Source organism: Ylistrum balloti, unplaced genomic scaffold, assembly GCF_031769215.1.
Source record: "Ylistrum balloti isolate Yb309-2 unplaced genomic scaffold, AGI_CSIRO_Ybal_v1 Utg369732, whole genome shotgun sequence".
Classification (NCBI taxonomy): domain Eukaryota; kingdom Metazoa; phylum Mollusca; class Bivalvia; order Pectinida; family Pectinidae; genus Ylistrum; species Ylistrum balloti.
The window spans coordinates 52,448-74,217 of NW_026781946.1; the positions used below are offsets into that span (position 1 = coordinate 52,448).

General features: G+C 34.3%; 1 protein-coding gene across 1 annotated transcript; it reads left to right on the top strand.

Moving 5' to 3' along the window:
- The first annotated feature begins 59 nt into the window (after positions 1-59).
- LOC132542999 (PHD finger protein 10-like) lies at positions 60-21,013 on the top strand. Its single transcript, XM_060206452.1, has 14 exons — positions 60-146; positions 3,662-4,842; positions 5,085-5,212; positions 5,556-5,639; positions 12,384-12,451; positions 15,315-15,383; positions 16,083-16,211; positions 17,431-17,540; positions 18,311-18,440; positions 18,745-18,858; positions 18,973-19,060; positions 19,340-19,452; positions 19,937-20,082; positions 20,313-21,013. Exons 1-14 carry the CDS (start codon positions 60-62, stop codon positions 20,359-20,361), a joined length of 2,496 nt encoding a protein of 831 aa, XP_060062435.1. The 3' UTR covers positions 20,362-21,013.
- The last annotated feature ends 757 nt before the right edge of the window (positions 21,014-21,770 follow it).

The window sequence follows — 21,770 nt, forward strand, 5'->3', positions numbered from 1 at the left end:
ATTGAAGAAAATTAGTTTTTTGGAACTCTTTTGTGTTGAAAACATCAATTATTGCAACAATGGCCGACATCGAAGCCGGCAAAATCGAAAACGACAAAGACAAGAATATTATTGATGGAATGAAGGACGATAGACGAACAATAGAGGTATTAATAGATTTTGCACATGAGTTTTGATGTTTAGGGTCATTAAGGAAGGAACTTTGGGTCGTATATGCCAAGGAAAATGTGCAAAAGTGAATCCGTTCTTTGTTTACCATACATTTTTTTCTTCAAAGTGACGCTTCTGAAAGTGTGAGGTTCTTATGTGTTATTGCTTACTACACTTCTCTTCAAAAACTATGTTCCATCGTTAAATGGTAAAACAGACATCGAATGTCTCAGAATAAACATTTCTTTACAGTAAGTAACGATTAGTGATGATTGGTGATAGGATACACACGAAACAATTTATCACATAACCACCCTGTTAATGTTATCCGTGTAGTAACATTCATTGTATAAATTGTGTTACGACCACTCGCATGATAATACTTACAGAATCTACGATTGGCTGAGGGTTCTCACTGTATCAATGGTGATGAAAATTTCATGTTCAGATCGTTATTCAAAGCCGTTGTTAAACCACACTTAAGAGTATGCAGTAAGGGTATGGAGTCCGTCTAGTGTTGCAGATATCGAATTGATCAAGAAAGTACAAAGAACGACTACAAAGCCAATCCCCAGGACTTAAGAACTTATTGTACAAGGAATGCTCGAAGAGATTAATCTCTTATGCTTCAACATTGCAGAATGAAAGGGGATACCATAAATGTTTTCAGAATTGTGAAACATATTCATGATATGTTAAGTTGAACAAGGGGTCATTCAGAAAAGGAAAAAAAAACCTGTTGTAACCTGGATATAAGAAGAGTTTTCTTTAGCCACAGAATATAGTAAATATATGGAACAATTTACTGCAACATATCATAGATACAGAAACATTTACCATTTCAAGGTATTGTTTGATGAACACTGAAAATAGTCATTGTAATGTTTAAATTCTAATTCAACAGTTGGCTCTGCAAAGCTTTTGTACTTGAGGATATAAATTTACTTGCTGTATATATATTGTTGATATGAATAAAAAGGCTTTTAGCCTGCATCCATTAATTTTCCTGATAGATCCTAATAAATAACATCGCCCAAGAAAGCCTACAAAGAAAAAAATATCACTGGATTGATTTGACATCTGTCTTATAAAATACTGGTTTAATGCACGTCTACAAAAGTATGAAAGTTATAAGATAAACATCATATTACTTTTTCCATTCCATTTGAGACTCATAAAGTTCTAGACCAAGTCATTTCACTTTGCCATCTGGCTTGGTAAAATGAAAACTGTTCAGATTCATTTCGTTACTCAGAGGACATGGAAACTCGTGAAAGACCCTTTCTTTATAACATCAACAGAATAGGAAGTTCTTTGCCTTTCTGAGATTTGATATTAAACAATTGTCCTTGATGCACCCCACCTTAACAATCCAAATGACCAAATCAGTGATCAGTATATGGTAGAAGCAGATTTAAATTCATTTCTCAAATTATGCAAATTATGCACTTAAGTATTGCAAAGCATATGGAGCTTACAAACACAGGTTGTATGAAATGCAGATCATTTAACTTAATTCAAGGGAGAAAACTCTAACAAACTATTATGCTTAGCTGTGACCCAGACTTGTAGACATGCAGACCATTTTCTTTCTTCTTTTTTTTTGTTTTAGTCCCCTGCTGGTGAAACCAGAGGGGCTATAGTGTTTATTTCCATCTGTCTGTCCATTTGTCTGTATGTCTGAATGTTGGTTTCAAGATGATGGATGATAAGTTGAGAAATGATGGATGGTCTACAATGAAAGACCATATAATGTTAGCTTATGAGTTAATACAGAGTGGAATTGAAATTGGGGTTGAAAGGTCAGCTATGAAGGTCACTGTTACTAAAAATGATTTTTTTTGGTCATGTTTTGGTTTCCAGATAATAAATTTGGAAAGGATTTTAACTTGATGCAATGTAATATTATATGGATGGTCAAGTGGCGCAGTGGTAACACACTCGCCTTTCACCTAGCCATCTGGGGTTGAATTCCTGGAATGGATGTGGAAAGGTATAGGGTCACCTGCCTGACCATGTGGGTTTTCCCCAGGTACTCCATTTTTCTCCCACACTAAGACCTCTCGTGCGCTTCCATCCGAGCCAACAAGAGTGATTAATATAAGTTCGAAAAACTTGCTTCGCAATTGTTGTAAAATAAATAAAGATTATTATTTTACACAAAGGTAGGTCCTTTCTGACATACAGTATTAAGCACAATGGAGTGCATATAAAGCTTTTCTCCAGGTTATTTGCTTATTTTTGCATCATTCCTGTCAAGACACTGGTTTTTTTTTAGGGAAGACTTTCAATTGTTAAAATGAGACATCTGTTCATTGCCCTCAAAGTCCATGTTGCTTAAAAAAATTAATTAATAACAAGGGACAAGTGTTGCATGCAACACTAATTGTAAGCTTGTTTGTCGTAAATCCCTTTTCTCTGCATTATATAAAAATGGCAAAATTGCATCATTTTTTCCTTTTCAAGGCTTAAAACTTCCTGTTTCTCCACTGGAATGCTGCTTCCAGTTTCCAGACCATCTCAAATAATACATTTTGGAATGTTACACTTATTGGAGCGAGAGTGGTTTTGTTCTGTTTCTGGAGTACAGACTAATTTACTACTTGAAAGCTTCTTTTAATTGCATGCCACCCAAAACACTTGAGAACTACACTATTAATACATTGATTTCATGAAGTGCAAATTTTCAGAAAAGGTTTTCAATTACTATTGAATGTAAAGTTAGGTTTTGACTGACTTGCAAACCATACATACTTTCCAAGGACCAATTTTTCACCACATTAGAACAATAGTGTTACCTCTATTACAACTTAACAGTTTGTATTTAGTATCTTTCAGAAGGTTAGAGTCTCCTGCAATATTTCTTTATTTCAATGTAATCAGATTATCATTTTAATCCAGCAGCATAAGTGCAGGTTAGTGCGGCTTGTACATAGTGTTAAAAAGTCTCAGTCACTCAATTGATGGAACATGCTTCCCTGGCTTATTTGTTAGAGCCAGGTGATTAGCACACCAGGGAACTGGGTTTGATTCCTGGTCAAGGCATTTGACAAGAATATGAGTTTTTCCTGTTCATTCCCATTGGTATCCAATGAAATTCCACCCATTGTGGTATATTGAGTCTCGGGTTGAAAGGTTTAGGAAATCTAATAAAAATATAGGGGGTAATGTAAAAGAAAGCAGGTGGGTGTGGCTTGTACATAGTGTTCAATGTGTTCTCTGTCACTCATCACAAGGATCAAGTTTCTTTGGCTCAGCTTTGATTCTGAGTTAGGGCACTCAACAGGAATGTGTATTTTCTCTGTTTTTTCACAACTGCAAACACTGAAATGTGTATATGTCTACATGCACCCTTTAAAACTATTTGTAAATGTAGATTGAAATTTTCTTTTGTATAAAATATCTATTGTGATTTAAGTAATTATAATGCTTTGAAATATAAAAACTAGCAAAAAGAATGATTAAATTTATCATTGTCTTGATATCTTGGTTGATTCTCTCTTTATTTTAGGATACAACACAGCCTGCTAGTGCTGCAGTCAGTCATCATCAAGAGGTCAATGAGAGTAGTACAGATCAAGATCCATGTATCGGCATGTCTGAGGAGAATAAAGATGTCAAAGAAAAGGAAGAGGGGCTTGATCAACCTTTGTCAGATAGTGGCCCACAACAAATGTGTTCGAGTCTTGAATTAGGAGACACGAGAAAAGAACAATCACACAATTCAGAAGTAGATCAGTCAAAAGGACTTAATACAGAAATAACAAACAAAACAACGGAGTTAGAACAATCAAAAGGGCTTGAAGTAATGGAAAAAACTATGGGGGCTAGTTCAGAAATAGAAGACTTGGCTGAAAGGAACAGTGTAGAAATAATGGACAAAACAAGTGGGGCTATGATAGAAATAGAAGACAAATCTGATGAACCTTGTACAGAAATAACAGAAATTGATGAGGAGCCTTTCACAGAAATTAAACATCAAGACGAACCAACTGGTGAAATATCACTAATGGAAGGTGAAAATGTCGCAATAAACAAAAGTATTCCTCAACCTGAGGTTACAGCTTTAGAACAAAAATTTATCAACAAGGAAGAAAGTATGACAGAACAGCGTCAGTTGAGTAAAGAAGTTTCACCGTTAATGTTACATGAACAAGAGAAAGAAAGTCAGCCAGAAGAACAGAACAAAGATGATGTAGAAATGACAGATGATTCTGAATTAAGGCATCCTGCTTCGGAAGCTGCAGTCAAGATTGTCTGTGAGGATCAACTATTGAAGCTACCAAAAGACATACCTGTGACTAGTGTTGATCAGGATAAAAATAGCAAAGACATGGAAAATATTGATCCACTCAGGGACGATTCAAATAAGAACAGTGATGTTGTGTTAGAGGATTTAAGTTCCTCTCTTGAGTCTAAAAAAGAACATTTGGAAGGTACTAATCAGGTAAACGAGACTGATCCTAAAAGTGGTCTGATTTCTGCTGACACCTTACAACTTCGTATGGAAGTAGATAATGAATCAGTACAATCTGAGACTGCGATGTATGATACAACAGGACCCGCAACTCCAGCCTCTAGCATCGTAGACACAGGCTCAGTGTCTGCAGGCCCTACACCGTCAAAACGGTCACGCCAGAACAGTACCGGTAGTGGCGCTAATGTAGAAGCTGTTTCTGATGATTTGGAAAAGTGAGTCTGATGTTATTGCTGGAGTTATCTTCCTTATAACATGTTAGCTATCATTTGTGAAATAAGTCTTGTGTGATACATATGAATATGTCTTTGTATGATTCATCCATTTATTCAAAGAAAGTGAAGAGTTACATGTAATAATCAGAAATTTTTGTACAAAAGAATGAGTCCAGGACTCAATTATCTTGTCCCAAAAACTCAGTGATGATATTATATTGATATTAATTCCTTCCTTGTAGCCATACATTTCCAGCCTCAAAAGTATTTGAGTACCAGTGGCCGAAAGATTCTAGTGGAGAGTACTACATGCTACAGGAGCAGATTAGTGAGTTCCTGGCTGTTAAGTCATTCAAGAGAAAATACCCAGGTATGTTGAATTATATGTAGACAGTTTAAAAATTCATTGTTAATTATGGTATGATATTTAAACTTTTTTTTTCTATTATTTCACTTCAGTTTCTACATCTATTTTTATATCTTGGATTACTTTCTCATTTTTATGTCATTTAAAGGCCTCAGCATCTCAATTATCCAATGGCAGAATACATTATAGGTTTCTTAAAAAAATACCATCAAAATTCATAGAGAGTTGAATAAGATATTACAACAATAAACTGCCTTGATGGAACTTTGCTATGTATTTTTGTGAAATAGACCTTGATTTCTTCACCATTAATACATGTTACAAGATGTCTTTATTTTGGTAACAGAGCTTCAGAGGCGACCAGTGGAGATGAATGAACGAATGTTTTTGCGTGAGAAGGGAGCAGTAACTGAAACACAGTGTGACCTAGGTAAGACTGCTGTTGTTGTACTGTACATGTGTGATTTATTAACATATGTATCCTGTAAATAAGCCCAGGGAGCAAACACAAGAACTTGAACTAATACTGAACTAAAGTCTGATGCTCGAATATACCCTGATATGGAACTAAAGAGACGTTCTCCCTACCCAAGCAGTATATTGTGGCTAGTATTTACCAAGATTACATACACTCTCCCTCCAGGAAAGAACTCATCCTTGAGTTTCCAGGGGTTACAGCAATGCTTGCAGAGCATGTTTAAGTATCATTCTTGGGTCCCTACATAGGCATCAGTGTAACAGAGGTCATTATTTATTTCAATGCCTCAGCTAGGATTCAAACGTGGGACCCCTGGCTGACTAGTCTGACGCTCAACTGATCGAGCAAAAGAGAAGTTCTCTCTAATCTAGCTGTATGTTATGGCAAGTATCTACGAGGGTTAACATAATGAACTGCAGTAGACATTGATGTGGGCTGATTACCAGGCATGGACTCGTGGAGGATGATTATTGTGATGTTTGATATTGTTTGACTCCTTGATAATGTGAGACAAAATATCGATCTCAGGATTGAAGAATGTCAGACTCTGATGTTGTCATGTTCAGAATTATTACTCTCTCCCCCATCCCACTCTGTGTTTAGTATTTCTTTTTGCTATCAAGATATTCTGGTCCTGAAGTGTTCTGTCATTGTCTCTGCCAATTATAATAATACCCTGCAAAACACATTTGCCGGGGATATTAATTTGGGCTCTGTCTGTGTATGCGTGCGTATGACCATGGGCCCTTCCGGGCTATAACTTAAAATCTTTTCAATTGAACTTGACAAAACTTGAAGTAGATATTAAGTATTTGTCCTACTTGTACCTATTGCTATTGACAACATTTCATTTTTTATATTTTTTGTGTTACCATGGAAACACAACCAAAAAAAACCCCACAAAATTAGTGTTTACTTTCCTTTCCAGGATACACCTTCAATACAAATTGGTATACCAGTATATATATATGTATGTATTACATATATCATATTTGGGTTTTACACCAACAGCTGGGTGCAGGGGATAATGCTACACTTTACGGGTCCTTGTTTACTACGAACACTGTCTCTGATGATAGTTAGAATATCTCCTTGCTTGTTGTTTTTTTATCACACACCACTGACAGGTTGATGAATTTTCATTCATTGAATGCAAACGATCATTGATGGAAAGAAAACATATATCTAACCCTTACATGTATGTAAGTCACTGAAAGGTTTTAGTTTCAATCAGTGATTTTCTCAGCATCTTCAATTTTTCATCTTGTCTACTTGGAATCTTTTTCTTCTAACAGCTGATAGCCATTTTCAAACTTTGCTAGAAACTTGTATTATTAACTTAACTTGTAAGAAATAAGACAATAGGTTAGATATGCAAGTTTTGATTAATGAAAGGTATACCACTTGAATGTAGGAGTGTATGGCTCATTAATGGAAATAAATCAATGTTGAAAGGTTTTCAATTTACTGTGGAGAATTTTAATGAGATAAGGTTCGAAAGATCATTGTATTGCCTAAAGAAAAACAAAAATATCAAGATATCGTTTTCCTATTTGCTGATTCAGTATCTAAGATGACTATTTGATTTCTGATCGGCTTAGACATTTGTTGGCACTTCAAACACCAAATAAAGAACCCTTGATCAAGTTTTGAATATTGAAACATGCTGATGTTTTATCTATATAAAGAATCCAATATGGCTACCTTAAATTTGGACTGGCATTTAAAACTATTCTCAGTTCCCCCAAGCAAATTTTAATCAACATGAAAATCCTTGAAATACCCTGACAGTGTGGTACATACATATAATGATGACATGGTTGGGTAGATAATGTACCATCAGAATCAATTTCTCTCCTGGTTTGGATAAATAAAAACTTGTTTATTAGTCTTCTTATAATTTTTTGTGGCTTTTTCTGTCGGAAGACGGGAAATTTTTTGTCTCGCTTGCAATGAAATGTTGCGGAAGGGCGACTACGACATTACTTTTCCAGCTGTGACAGCAACATCTACAGTTCACTTTCAAGTTTATGCTTTTAGATCTGTGGCTCTAAAAGTACAAGTTTATAACTTTATCCTTCTTGGTATATAGCTACATAACACACCAGACAACAACATATCCATTGTTGTTCAAAATATCTTTTAGATTTTTTAATCCTGCAATTCTGAAAACTAGAGATGTGGAAAATTTGTATTTCAATGTTTCGCATTTAGCTCATTTCTTATTATATACAATTGCTATTGCAATAAAAAATCATAAATTTTGTACTTTGCTTAAAATCACTTTACTAAATACTTAACAAAGTGGAACAGACAAGACATAATTTTGTGCAATTCTTGTTTATTTACCTATTGTTACCTTTCACATTCTTTGATTAATTTCAGGTTCTTTTTTTAATCATCCTTCTTTTTATTGTTTGTCTGACTGTCATCTGTCTGTCATCTGTCTGTCATCTGTCTGTCCATTGTCTCTCCTGAAACAATTCTTGTTATCACCGTTTCTTGAGAAGCATTGAATAAATCTTTCATGAATATCTTATGGAGTTTACCTTTAGTGCTTAGCTGTGCCTAACTAGTTTTCAGACTGATTAGAAAGACAAAATGGCAGATAGGTGGCCATCTTGGATTTTTTAAAAGTTGATATGCTTGATTTTGAGGTCATACATCTTTATACTTCAATATGCTGGCAGCTCCCATATGGAGAGGAAATTTAGAAACAGATGAGTTTGAATAAGAGGTGTTTTCAATCTGTAAACCTTATAACTATGTCATGTATTCCCCGACGTCCAGGGACATGGCTTTATTATATATTATATTATATAATGTTATATTTTATTATATTATATAATATTATATTATGTTATATAATAGTCATATAAAAACCTGTTTCAGAAGGAAGTTGTAATCTGTCAGTAGGTAATTGAATTGCTTTGTAATTAATGAAACCGCCAGGATTTCTTCATCAAACCTTTTATTTATAATATCCAATAAAAGAACTCAGTCAAATGAATAAACAGAATAACCTGACAATGATGATTTTATATTTTGTAAACACCAATCCAAGTAAAATACTGCATGACAAACTAAAAACCACCAAATGTGTACCTGACTGATGACTTCCATGAAATTTCATAGCAAAATTCAGACAAGATGATTAGATGAAAATAACACTGTTCATGTCAACCAAGTAAAATGAAATAGTGATTACTTTATGAAGTATCAATAGAAGATAAATATTATCAGATAATGTCCATAGTCCATTTCTCAAGTAAAGAAATATTGAAATGGCCTGGGCTGTGTCATTACATTCACAATGAAAATAAGATACTACACAGAAAGAAGAAAGAACAGGAAAGAAAGGAAAAGATCAACTGTACATTTAACTAATGAAGGTCATATCATGGGATGGGGGGTATAAAGATTCATCTGGAATATCTTGTTTCTTATACAATATCACCATGTTAGCTATTTGTTTGTAAAGTTATTTAGGAGTTGATATCAAGTAGTCTTTTTTATGTATAATATTTTTAGTTAGAGGGCCATTAAGTATTCAACATTGAAATCTGATCAACAACATTAGAGGTGTAAAAGATTATAAAAATAATCATTTTAATTATCAGGATTTGCTATAATGGAGACAAGCAAATAATTATTGCCTGTTTATTTTGATAATAATTCTGTAAATTCTAAAAGGCTGGAATACCAAATAAATATAAATAGTAAGGGAATACTTTCTTATTGTTTATCTAATGTAAGACAAAACAAACTTAATAAACATATAATCATGAGAAGAATATAAACATTAGCTGACTATCACAGTGAAATCTATATCAGCAGAGGACAAAGCCCAGAAGAAAACTTTATATTACATGTGTAAACTTGCCAATTTTTTTGAATATTTTTAAGTATATACCTCATATGGACTAACTAACATCTGAAAAGAAAAAAGGTCTGCTCTAACTGGCTGAGCTATTTTACAACGGCAACTTTTTTAGTTTTTTTTTTTTAAAGTTTATGTATTTATGAGACACCATACACATTTATTTTTAATTTCATAAATAATGAAAGAAAGGCACCCCTTTTTCCTTTCTAGAAAGGTTTCATAGCTGACACATTATACATTCTGTGTAAAACATCTTTTGTTATTTACACAAAGTTACAAAGTTTTCAAAAGAAAAATGTCATATTGTAATTAATGTTGAAATTTCAAAAGTATGAAAAAATAAACTTTATACAATGATTAACACCTAAATCTAAAAGAAAAAAAATACAATTCAAATTAATGCACTGTTAAAACAATATTCAAACATAATAAAAGAAAAATATTTTACTGTTATTTATGCAAAAATTCAGAAAGTATTAAAAAAATGAATGGTTACAAAATGTATCAAAATATAGGCAAACATTTAGAAACTAAAAAGACCAATCTTAAAATAGTTTGGCTTGAGATAATTTTTCATTCAATATTTTTATCGTAATTAAATCATAAATCTAAAAAAAATAAGAAAAACAGGTTTCATATAAAGTCTGTATACTTTGTCACGATATCAGAGTTTCACAAATATTGAGAAAATAGTTCAAGACACACTTTTTATGAAAATTTACACTTATATCTAGAATCAGAGAAAAGGCACACATCGCATCATGATTAAGAAGTCTAGATGATGTATTATTGTTCTAAAACTAGAAAGTCTTCCTTACCGTGCATGTCATAAGTAAAGTTGGGTTGGAATTCAGAAGCCATCATGTATTGCAATGGTGCCCCTCTGTCATTGGTTACTGATGGTCAGTCAATACAATGCCAATTCCATGCAGCAACTTTAGGTAATAGAGGCAGTGGTGACAGTTGATTGGTCATAACAGACAGTTGCTAGGGATGCTTGCTAGTCACATGATGTTGACGTTGATTTCATAGAAATTAATCTATTTAAAGTGCTCAAACATTTTTACTTTAACATATCATCTTAAGTTTTTTGTAATTCTGTATAGAGTGGTGTCCGGGTGTTTTACAGATATTGATGTTGTATGTCAGGGTCAAATCCTCAGTTTGATTGGAGTAGATATTTACGTTCTCAAAATTGACTCGGATATGTTTATTGACTAAAAATAAAATCGAAGTGTTGATAAAGAATGAAATAAATTTTGTAAACATGAAACATGGATATGGTCATCAACATCACAGAACATTTACCTTACAGAATATAGTGATTGATTAAGGTTATATGATGCACATCTGATTAACACTCCAGTCATCACACCTGTTCTATAATCCTGGCAATTTAAGTAAAACATCTGACACTTTATAGCTACCAGTGTCATTTGTAGGATTAAGGATTACATTTTCAACACAATCTTTAGGTTAAAAACAAACTTAAAGAGTGCCAGTAATGCTCACCTGCCTTTCAACAAAATAATCACAAAATATTTCTAATTTGAATTAGATCTGACAAATTAAAGAGATTTTATTCCCTTGACCTCCTTTACCCCATCCAGAGGAGAGGACAAACCCTCCATTCATATAAAAACAACATATTTTGTAATGTCAAACTGTCATATTTATAATGAAAGAAGGATTCTGAAATATTCTATTTATCATTTGGGGGCTATGATATTCAAGTAACTCATCCTCTATTAACATTTGAGGATATGTTGTATCAAATTCTGGGCTCCCGTAGAGAAGCTAGATACAGTTCAAATTTTGATTGGCCGTTATGATGTGCCTTTATTTAATTCTCTGTAGTGTATTTCTTTGTTTGGTGTATTTTGATACAAAAATCAATATACAAGAGTAATTATGACTTATTATAGATTAATGAAAAGGCAAAGGCCATGTTGGTGTCGCTGTGCCTAGTGAAATAGTATCAGTGGTACCAAAGGACAGAACTAGTTAGTGTTTACTTATACCATTAGACACCTGCTGCTGAAGCTGATGACTGATCAGATTTAGGGCTACAGGTAACTAACTACAAGTAACACTTTTACTGTCAGATTACCTAACGCTTCCGCTAACACTGTATACACCTGTCACCTAATTACCTCTGGCAGTGAAAATCCAATAGGACCACTCATGCTGTTCTCTTCAGAAGAAGAGCTGTTGGTAATCTCCGGCCAATTTTTCACAACTTACTCCACCTGTGTTTCATACAGTTAGATGTACAAGTATATAATGGTAATTTTAACTAAACTGCAGAAATTGTAATTTGTGAGTATTAATGATATATGTTTATCCATCAATCGTGGGTGATTCATAACTGAAAAACAAAGCATGAAATTATAGCACGATACATTACAGAAGCTTCAGGCATTTTATTGGTCACTTGTTACTTTCAGTACTTTTTATTGGTCACTTGTTACTTTCAGTACTTTTTATTGGTCACTTGTTACTTTTAATACTTTTTATTGGTCACTTGTTACTTTCAGTACTTTTTATTTATTTCCCTTGTTGTTGTTGTTCTCCTCCTCCTCCTCCTCCTCCTCCTCCTCCTCCTCCTCCTCCTCCTCCTCCTCCTCCTCCTCCTCTTTCTTCTTCTTTCTTCTTCTTCTTCTCATGTACGATCATCTCAGAGGTTACAGTGTGTAATATATAAAGAGACAATTCTATTGATAATACTCCTATTCCTTGCTATAGTACAGATCTCTGATAAATGTCCTGTCAGAACTGGTCTATCCTATCCTCTTTTGTTTGATGTGTTTTAGGATTAACAGCCATTCGGAGTGACGAGGTGTATGATCTGATGCACAGGGACTACCCAGATAAATATGCTGTAAGTATGCGTGGTTATAAGATACAGTTGTAATGACCTGATCCATATTACTTATAGCGTTACTTATAAAGAGGCACATGTACATATATTATTTTGTTCGCGTCAAGTAGATCCTCTTTACACCAGATACTGTTAGGATTAAAAATTGCCTGGTTTACAGAGAAGTTCAGATTATATAACCTATATGTCTGACCAACTATCAACTATTTCTGTGCTTAAAACAACAGGCATTTAGCTTAGACATGAACTATTGGTTAGGCAGGTTTTCTGGATGATGCTTCTAGTTTTCTTAACAAAAGTGTACATCACAACAATTAGGTCAATATTCCGAATGAAGGAGAATTCCAGAGTGTAGAGAATTACATTACTAGGGGGAATCCAGAGTGTAGAGAATTACATTAGGGGGAATCCAGAGTGTAGAGAATTACATTATTAGGGGGAATCCAGAGTGTAGAGAATTACATTATTAGGGGTAATCCAGAGTGTAGAGAATTACATTATTAGGGGGAATCCAGAGTGTAGAGAATTACATTATTAGGGGGAACCAAGAGTGTAGAGAATTACATTACTGGGGGTAATCCAGAGTGTAGAGAATTACATTATTAGGGGTAATCCAGAGTGTAGAGAATTACATTATTAGGGGGAATCCAGAGTGTAGAGAATTACATTATTAGGGGGAACCAAGAGTGTAGAGAATTACATTACTGGGGGTAATCCAGAGTGTAGAGAATTACATTATTAGGGGGAATCCAGAGTGTAGAGAATTACATTTATTAGGGGGAATCCAGGGTGTAGAGAATTACATTACTAGGGGGAATCCAGAGTGTAGAGAATTACATTTATTAGGGGGAATCCAGAGTGTAGAGAATTACATTACTAGGGGGAATCCAGAGTGTAGAGAATTACATTACTAGGGGGAATCCAGAGTGTAGAGAATTACATTACTAGGGGGAATCCAGAGTGTAGAGAATTACATTACTAGGGGGAATCCAGAGTGTAGAGAATTACATTACTAGGGGGAATCCAGAGTGTAGAGAATTACATTTATTAGGGGGAATCCAGAGTGTAGAGAATTACATTACTAGGGGGAATCCAGAGTGTAGAGAATTACATTACTAGGGGGAATCCAGAGTGTAGAGAATTACATTACTAGGGGGAATCCAGAGTGTAGAGAATTACATTTATTAGGGGGAATTCAGAGTGTAGAGAATTACATTACTAGGGGGAATCCAGAGTGTAGAGAATTACATTACTAGGGGGAATCCAGAGTGTAGAGAATTACATTTATTAGGGGGAATCCAGAGTGTAGAGAATTACATTACTAGGGGGAATCCAGAGTGTAGAGAATTACATTACTAGGGGGAATCCATAGTGTAGAGAATTACATTACTAGGGGGAATCCAGAGTGTAGAGAATTACATTACTAGGGGGAATCCAGAGTGTAGAGAATTACATTTACTAGGGAGAATCCAGAGTGTAGAGAATTACATTATTAGGGGGAATCCAGAGTGGAGAGAATTACATTATTAGGGGGAATCCAGAGTGTAGAGAATAACATAATTAGGGGGAATTCAGAGTGTAGATAATTACATTACTAGGGGGAATCCAGAGTGTAGAGAATTACATTATTATGGGTAATCCAGAGTGTAGAGAATTACATTACTAGGGGGAATTCAGAGTGTAGAGAATTACATTACTAGGGGGAATCCAGAGTGTAGAGAATTACATTATTATGGGTAATCCAGAGTGTAGAGAATTACATTACTAGGGGGAATTCAGAGTGTAGAGAATTACATTACTAGGGGGAATCCAGAGTGTAGAGAATTACATTATTATGGGTAATCCAGAGTGTAGAGAATTACATTACTAGGGGGAATCCAGAGTGGAGAGAATTACATTATTAGGGGGAATCCAGAGTGTAGAGAATTACATTATTAGGGGGAATTCAGAGTGTAGAGAATTACATTATTAGGGGTAATCCAGAGTGTAGAGAATTACATTACTAGGGGGAATCCAGAGTGTAGAGAATTACATTATTAGGGGGATTCCAGAGTGTAGAGAATTTTATTACTAGGGGGATCCAGAGTGTAGAGAATTACATTACTAAGGTGAATCCAGAGTGTAGAGATTTACATTACTGGGGGGAATCCAAAGTGTAGAGAATTACATTACTAGGGGGAATCCAGAGTGTAGAGAATTACATTTACTAGGGGGAATCCAGAGTGTAGAGAATTACATTACTAGGGGGAATCCAGAGTGTAGAGAATTACATTACTAGGGGGAACCCAGAGTGTAGAGAATTACATTACTAGACAAAATCTAGAATGTAGAGAATTACATTACAAAAGGAAATCCAGAGTGTAGAGAATTACATTACTAGGGGGAATCCAGAGTGTAGAGAATTACATTACTAGGGGGAATCCAGAGTGTAGAGAATTACATTACTAGACAAAATCTAGAATGTAGAGAATTACATTACAAAAGGAAATCCAGAGTGTAGGAAATTACTTTATTAGGCGGAATGAAGGAGTTTGTCTCTGTGTTAGACTTAAAGAAAGGATGGCCCAGAGATTCTACTACTAAGTACTATAAAATAGATACCTGTTGTCTTTCTATGCTTCAGTTGTTTGAGACCAGGTCCACATTTAGTATTGTCCTTTTATCACATTTCTATTTTCTTTTTTCTTAGTATTTCTATCTAACTTCTAATCTGCTTTGGTTACATGTAGTAATTGTCAAATTTATACCTCTCCGAGGATTAAGATTTCAGTTTCAGTGCTATTTATACTTGAGGTCAGAGGTCAAGACCATTGTTCAGGAGTAGATGTCTTCTGCTGATTACTGTATAACTTTATAATTACAGGAATATGCAGCTGTACTGCATGAGCGAGAGAGGCAGACCATCAAGGAGAAACACAAAGACTATGAAGTGGTGAGTCTGTCCTCAAAAATCTCCTTCACCATGTCGTCAACATGAAAGCATTATCATGAGAGTAATCATTTTATCAATTAATGAAAATTCAGAACTTATTTGTTTTAACTTTAATACATTATGCTGTCATAAAAACATTGTCATCACACTCTCATCAATACATTGTCATCAAAACTATCACATGTTCATCACATTGTCATCAAAACCATCACATGTTCATCACATTTTCATCAAAACTATCACATGTTCATCACATTGTCATCAAAACCATCACATATTCATCACATTGTCATCAAAACTATCACATGTTCATCACATTGTCATCAAAACTATCACATATTCATCACATTGTCATTAAAAGTATCACATGTTCATCACGTTGTCATCAAAACCATCACATATTCATCACATTGTCATCAAAACTATCACATATTCATCACATCATCATCAAAGTCATCACATATTCATCACATCGTCATCAAAACTATCACATATTCATTACATTGTCATCGAAACTATCACATGTTCATTACATTGGCATTTAAACTATATCATGGTCATCATATCATCATCAAAGATATAATGCTGTTTATTCGTTTACCATCATTTGGAATCATCAAAACTATCAAATTGTTACACTTTTGTAACTATGATTTAACAACCAGTCCGTGTAGCTGATAATCACATTGTATTGTTTAGCCCAAGTTAGAGAAAAGTAAGATGACTGAGTACATCAAGAAGGCTATGAAGTCTGCATCAGAATGGAACACAGTCTTCCTCAGAGAGAGAAAGGAGGAACGCAAAGCCTATTTTGATCTTCAGACGTTTGTAAGTAACGTACCTACCCTACATTCTAAAGTACAGCAATCTCTTAAAGTCATAGAAGTTAAAGTATAAAACTGTTCAACATTTTACCATAAGTTTTACATCTGTAATTACTGTAGAATTATTCATCATACGTGGGCGATTATTTTTTTAATTTATGAGTTCTCTGAATTCACACATTTAGAAGTCCATGAACTGATAAGACTTTGATTACAGAACTAATGAATTTTCTGAACAAGATTTGTTCACAGATTTAAGTGCCAACAAAGATGTATTATTTTCAGAAAACCACAAAATATCTGAGCCTCTGGAAAATACATGATTTTACAATAAACCACAGACAACAGTAACTAAGACATACTTTATTGTAATATATTTACATTGTCAGTCTGTTTAGTAGGAAATGTGTTAAGATGTTGTTTAACATTTTTCCTGCCGTTGGTATATATACGTACCAATACAAAAATTATGTTTGACCTTTTGATGATCACATTGTCATCTTCTTTAGACATAGCAGGCTTCTTCTAAACAGAGAAAAGGGGGCCCATAGAATTTCACCCATCTACCACCAAATCAACATGCTTTCACTATCACCTTGTTGTTATTTAGTCAAATTAATTTTCAGTTTACTGTACATGGGATTGAAGGATAGTTTAACGGTTGTCATAGTGACCTCATTAAGAAACATTTTATTTCTTTGTGCTTTATGAAGATGGACATGTTTGATGCTTGTAAATTTGCATGTTGGTTCCATTGTGGTATAACTTTTTCTCATTTGAGAATGTGATATTACTTTCTTAGATTCAACAAGATTTACACGACAGGTGTCATTGATGAAGCAGAAGACACTTACTCTTCTGGAACACCTGGTCTCCTTCTCCTTGTACATTTTCTGGAGTCTCCTTGTAAATCTTAGTAAATCATAGTTTTATGGAATTTAAACTTGGATTATGATTATGTTGACATGTTGGTATTTTCTTGTATTTAATAGAGTATAAATTGGAGGGGACACTACCATATAAATGGGAGGGGTTTAAGTCATAATGCTGTTATATAAATGGGACTGGGTTCAGTAATTCAAGCTCAAGTAAACTACAACTGTGATATTATATCTCTATCCTTTACTTAACTGGGAGTAAAATCAAACGACATAGTATCAATGTAATTGTCATCTGTGCTTGTTGTGTAAGAGATATGTTCAATATCTTTTTATCTATTTCAGAATGTTCACTATCCAGCTGGTCGGTTTAAAGTGCTGCCTGCTGACCTGACATCACCAAGTCCTTATCCTGTTACATTGATTCCAGGCCAGTACCAGGATTACTACAAAAAGTAGGTCAGACAAGTCTTACAACAAAAAGTAGGTCAGACAAGTCTTACAACAAAATGTAGGTGACCCAAATAGTAATACAAAAAGTAGGTCACTACAATATCGCTACCAGAAGGTCAACCAAATGGTAGTATAGAAAGTAGAACAGCTGAAATATTATATACTGCAAAAATTAGGTCTCCAAAGTACTGCAAAAGAAGTCACCAAATTGTAACTTCAAAAAAGTAGATCATTCTAATACTACTACAAAATGTATAAAAGTATGTCATCCAAATATTACAAAAAAATGTCACCCAATATTTCTTCAAAGAAGGAAACCCAAATACTACTCTCTACTACAAAAGGTAGGTCACCATAATGTTACTACAAACAGATGATCCAAACACTGCTTCTTAGAGTAGGTCACCCCAATATTAGGTCTCAGAAATGTTAGTACATAGAATATTACATATATATATATATATATATAATCACATTTTCACTATATATATATATATATATATATGTACCTGAAACATTAGATCACCCAAATACATGTATTACATAATATTTACCAGTTTAGAAAATTTTACCTTACCAGTTCACTGTAAATGACTACATGGTCTTATTCGAAACACCATAGGCTGTTATCATGCTAATTTCACTACATATTGAAGTTAAGAGGCCATTTAAAAGATTAATGAAAACTACATCGATAAGTAATTGGGATGTTTATCACATCTGATATTTTAAAATAGAATGGTGATTCATTTTATCAAATTTCACTGAACAGTCATTCCCCAGAGGAGCTGAAGTACCTACCCCTCAATACTGCTCTGTATAATCCACCAAAACAGATGGGGAACAGTCTGGCTAACCCTCAGGAGGTCTTGTCTGAAGATGCTTCAGAAGAGGATGCTGAGGTAAGGTCAAGGTCAACATTCAATGCTAGGTTCAAGTCCAGGATTTGTTATGAAAGATTTATGTCTAGATTTGAGGAGGATGTTGAGGTTGTTGAGGTAAATGTTTAGTGAGGGCAATGTTAGTTGATCTTGTTTTTCACAATAAACAATACTGGGATCAGAAAAAGACACAGAGGTAAGGTCAAGGTCATATTAGCTGTATAGGCAGTTGACTATAATATGTTTATTTTTTAAGTACAAAGAAAACTAGCACTTTGATATTTTACTAGTGTTCTGTTAATTTTGTAAGAATTCTGTGTTTAAGGCTGGTGGTGCCTCTGACTCGGAAAGTGATGATGACAGCAGCAGTGGAGAGTCTGATGACAGCAGTGGTCAGGACAGTGGTCAGATGGTTGAAGACCTGGCCAAAGGAGAAAAGGTCAGTATCCTCGTATGTAGAAGACTGTTTACACAGTGTACTCTTTTTTCTTTTAAAGATTATATATAATTGTAAAGTTTGAAAAAAATAATCTGTTGTTGTTGGTCAATTCAGGGTCAGGATGACCTGACATGTCGTATGTGTGAGAAACAGGGGGAGGCAGATGAAGATATGGTCCAATGTTCAGAGTGCAAGAAGTTTGGTAAGTATACTTCATTATACTGTCTGGCTGACATTCTAGTAAGTCTTCTGTCTTCATTGTTTCTTGTTTCAATATCTCAGTAAAACACTACTTTTTCTATCGTTTTATATGATTTAAAATAAATTATTATCTCTAAGAAAAAATTAGGGCACATGTGAATACTGTTGATAAAAAGCTTACCAATAAGCTTAACTTGGAAGTAAATTACATTCATTTACATATTTATTGCAAAATTTGATAATTATAATGAAATTTCTATCCAATAATTTATGCTTTTAGGTCATCCTACTTGTCTGGATCTGACAACAGAGATGGTGACAGTTATCAAAACATATCCTTGGCAGTGTATGGAGTGTAAAACTTGTGTGGAGTGTATGGACCCATATGATGAGGTAAGTAAAGCTAACAGTTGGAAGTGTATGGAGTGTAAAACTTTCGTGGAATGTATTGATCTGTAAGTTGGTGGTGTATGGATTGTAAAACTTTCGTGGAATGTATGGATCTGTAAGTTGGGAGTGTATGGAGTGTAAAACTTTCGTGGAATGTATGGATCTGTAAGTTGGGAGTGTATGGATTGTAAAACTTTCGTGGAATGTATGGATCTGTAAGTTGGAAGTGAATGGATTGTAAAACTTTCGTGGAATATATTGATCTGTATGATTGGAGAACTAACTCTCTTAACACAATTATTATAGGTGTATAGGGTATATATGATACAGACCTCATTAGTAAGAAATCATATAGATTAAAACCAATTACCTTGTTACTGAATTGCGATCAGCCTAGTGTCTTATTCCAACTGGAGATAACTATGTCTTGATCTGAAATGGAACTTACTGTGTCAATTTCATACACTTTTGTGGTGTCTGTTTTCAGGACAAGATGATATTCTGTGACAGATGTGACCGGGGCTACCACACATTCTGTGTTGGTCTCAGATCCATCCCCAATGGGCAGTGGAAGTGTCGCAGCTGTAAGAGCCCAGACGCCCCCCGTACTCCAAAGTCATCATCCAAGATAAGGTCAGTGTTTCAACCAGGCTAATTTTGTGGTCCAACATTTAACTCCTTTTGAAATCTAGATCTTGTCAATGCACATGAAGAGTTGGAGAAATTACAAAAACGATGTAATAATGTGAGTAGATTTATAGAGATTTTTTTATCCACAAAACAAAGTGCCCAAGAAAACAATTTTTTATAACAAAGTTTAGCCCCAACAGTATATATGATTCACAGTTAATCTGATTTTTCAGGGGCAGAGGACGGAAAAGAGGCAATAACACTCCAGCTAAGGAAGGATGATTTTAGTGTGTATTATAGTGTTGTATGTAATGAGGATCAAGCCAAGTGTTCACTCATTACAGTGTACAGTGTAATAAAACAGAATAGTTGTCACGAAATGCTCAATGTTAAACTGCCACACAGCTGGTTTACATGGCGATAGCGATGTAATCGACAAGAAATATCAGTGGTCAGTGATACTGTAGCTGTTTCATGCTGACTATAAAAACAAAGGATGTAATTCAAGAATTCATGAACTGACGTTGTGGAAGTTATTGCATTATGAATGATTTTCTCCACCATTGCAGGTTTTGGAGCTCATTTAAGTGGTAAAGATTTTATTTGAATCTGTATGTTTGTTTTTATTGTTACGGTATATATTTGTTTGTCTTGCTCCTGTTGATACTTTTAACAACCAACAAACTTAATAGAGGACAGCAGGACATATTTCTTTAACCCAAAGTAGGTGTCATTCAAAATAAACAATTTAAGAGGAGCTTTTGTATGTAAAACCTTTTGCCATGCCGTCTTTTGAACTATGATATTTTATCTCTGGAACGACAGATCAGTAACCAAGATGTTGGTTTCTTGCACAGAATGTAAGAGTGCTTTATTTTGTATACTTCAATGTCATATCTATCATATAAAGAAAAATTAAATATTGTGAAGAATCTTTTGATTGATTATTGTTGTGTCTATACCCCACCACCATCAGCTGATGAACTGTTTTAGTAACCCTACATCCAGCATTCGTTGTCTCTCCACCCTTAAACAAACCTTGTTATCACTATTTTGGAGAAGCGTTTGATGGATTATTCTCCAATTAAATATGTATGTTTGCCTTGGTCCTTAGATAGTCCATTTTGGGACTGATTGGAAGAAAGCAATAATAAAATGGCTCACAATTGGCCATCTTGGTTTTTGACAGTCATAGTCTGTAATCATCATTTCAAGAGAAGTTTTTGAGTCATTTTCTAACAGTTTCCACTGGTCCCTTGTGATCTCTTAATTTTGGGACTGATTAGCAAAACAAAATGGCTGATGTATTTTTGGGATGAATACTGCTGACATACTTCAGAGGGTCAATATTTCACATTTTTGATGAATCAATAAAACCACAAAAATAAGATTGCCTTGAAAATGAAAGTTAATTGATTATTAAGTTTCAGTGTATGGTATATTTTTTGTCCACTTTATATTATTGCATAAAAATACCTTTCTTTTCTATCAGTAGCATGAATATTTCATTAAGATATAAATGGTCAAGTGATTTTTTTTTTAAATACTCTTGTTTCAAAAGAGCTTTTTTGACTGAAATTTTTAGGTCAACCAGACCAAAGTTGAGTGACTTTTTATAGTCCCTCTTTGTCCACCATTGTGCATCATCCAATTTTTATCATCCATGAACATTTTCACATTTTTAACTTCTT

What these genes read in the sequence shown, in the direction of transcription:
- LOC132542999 (XM_060206452.1), top strand. Translation starts at nt 60, where the DNA reads ATGGCCGACATCGAAGCCGGCAAAATCGAAAACGACAAAGACAAGAAT. An exon ending in CTTCAGAAGAGGATGCTGAG is followed by an intron (nt 18,441 to 18,744) that starts GTAAGGTCAAGG and finishes TCTGTGTTTAAG; the next exon opens with GCTGGTGGTGCCTCTGACTC. An exon ending in TTCAGAGTGCAAGAAGTTTG is followed by an intron (nt 19,061 to 19,339) that starts GTAAGTATACTT and finishes TTATGCTTTTAG; the next exon opens with GTCATCCTACTTGTCTGGAT.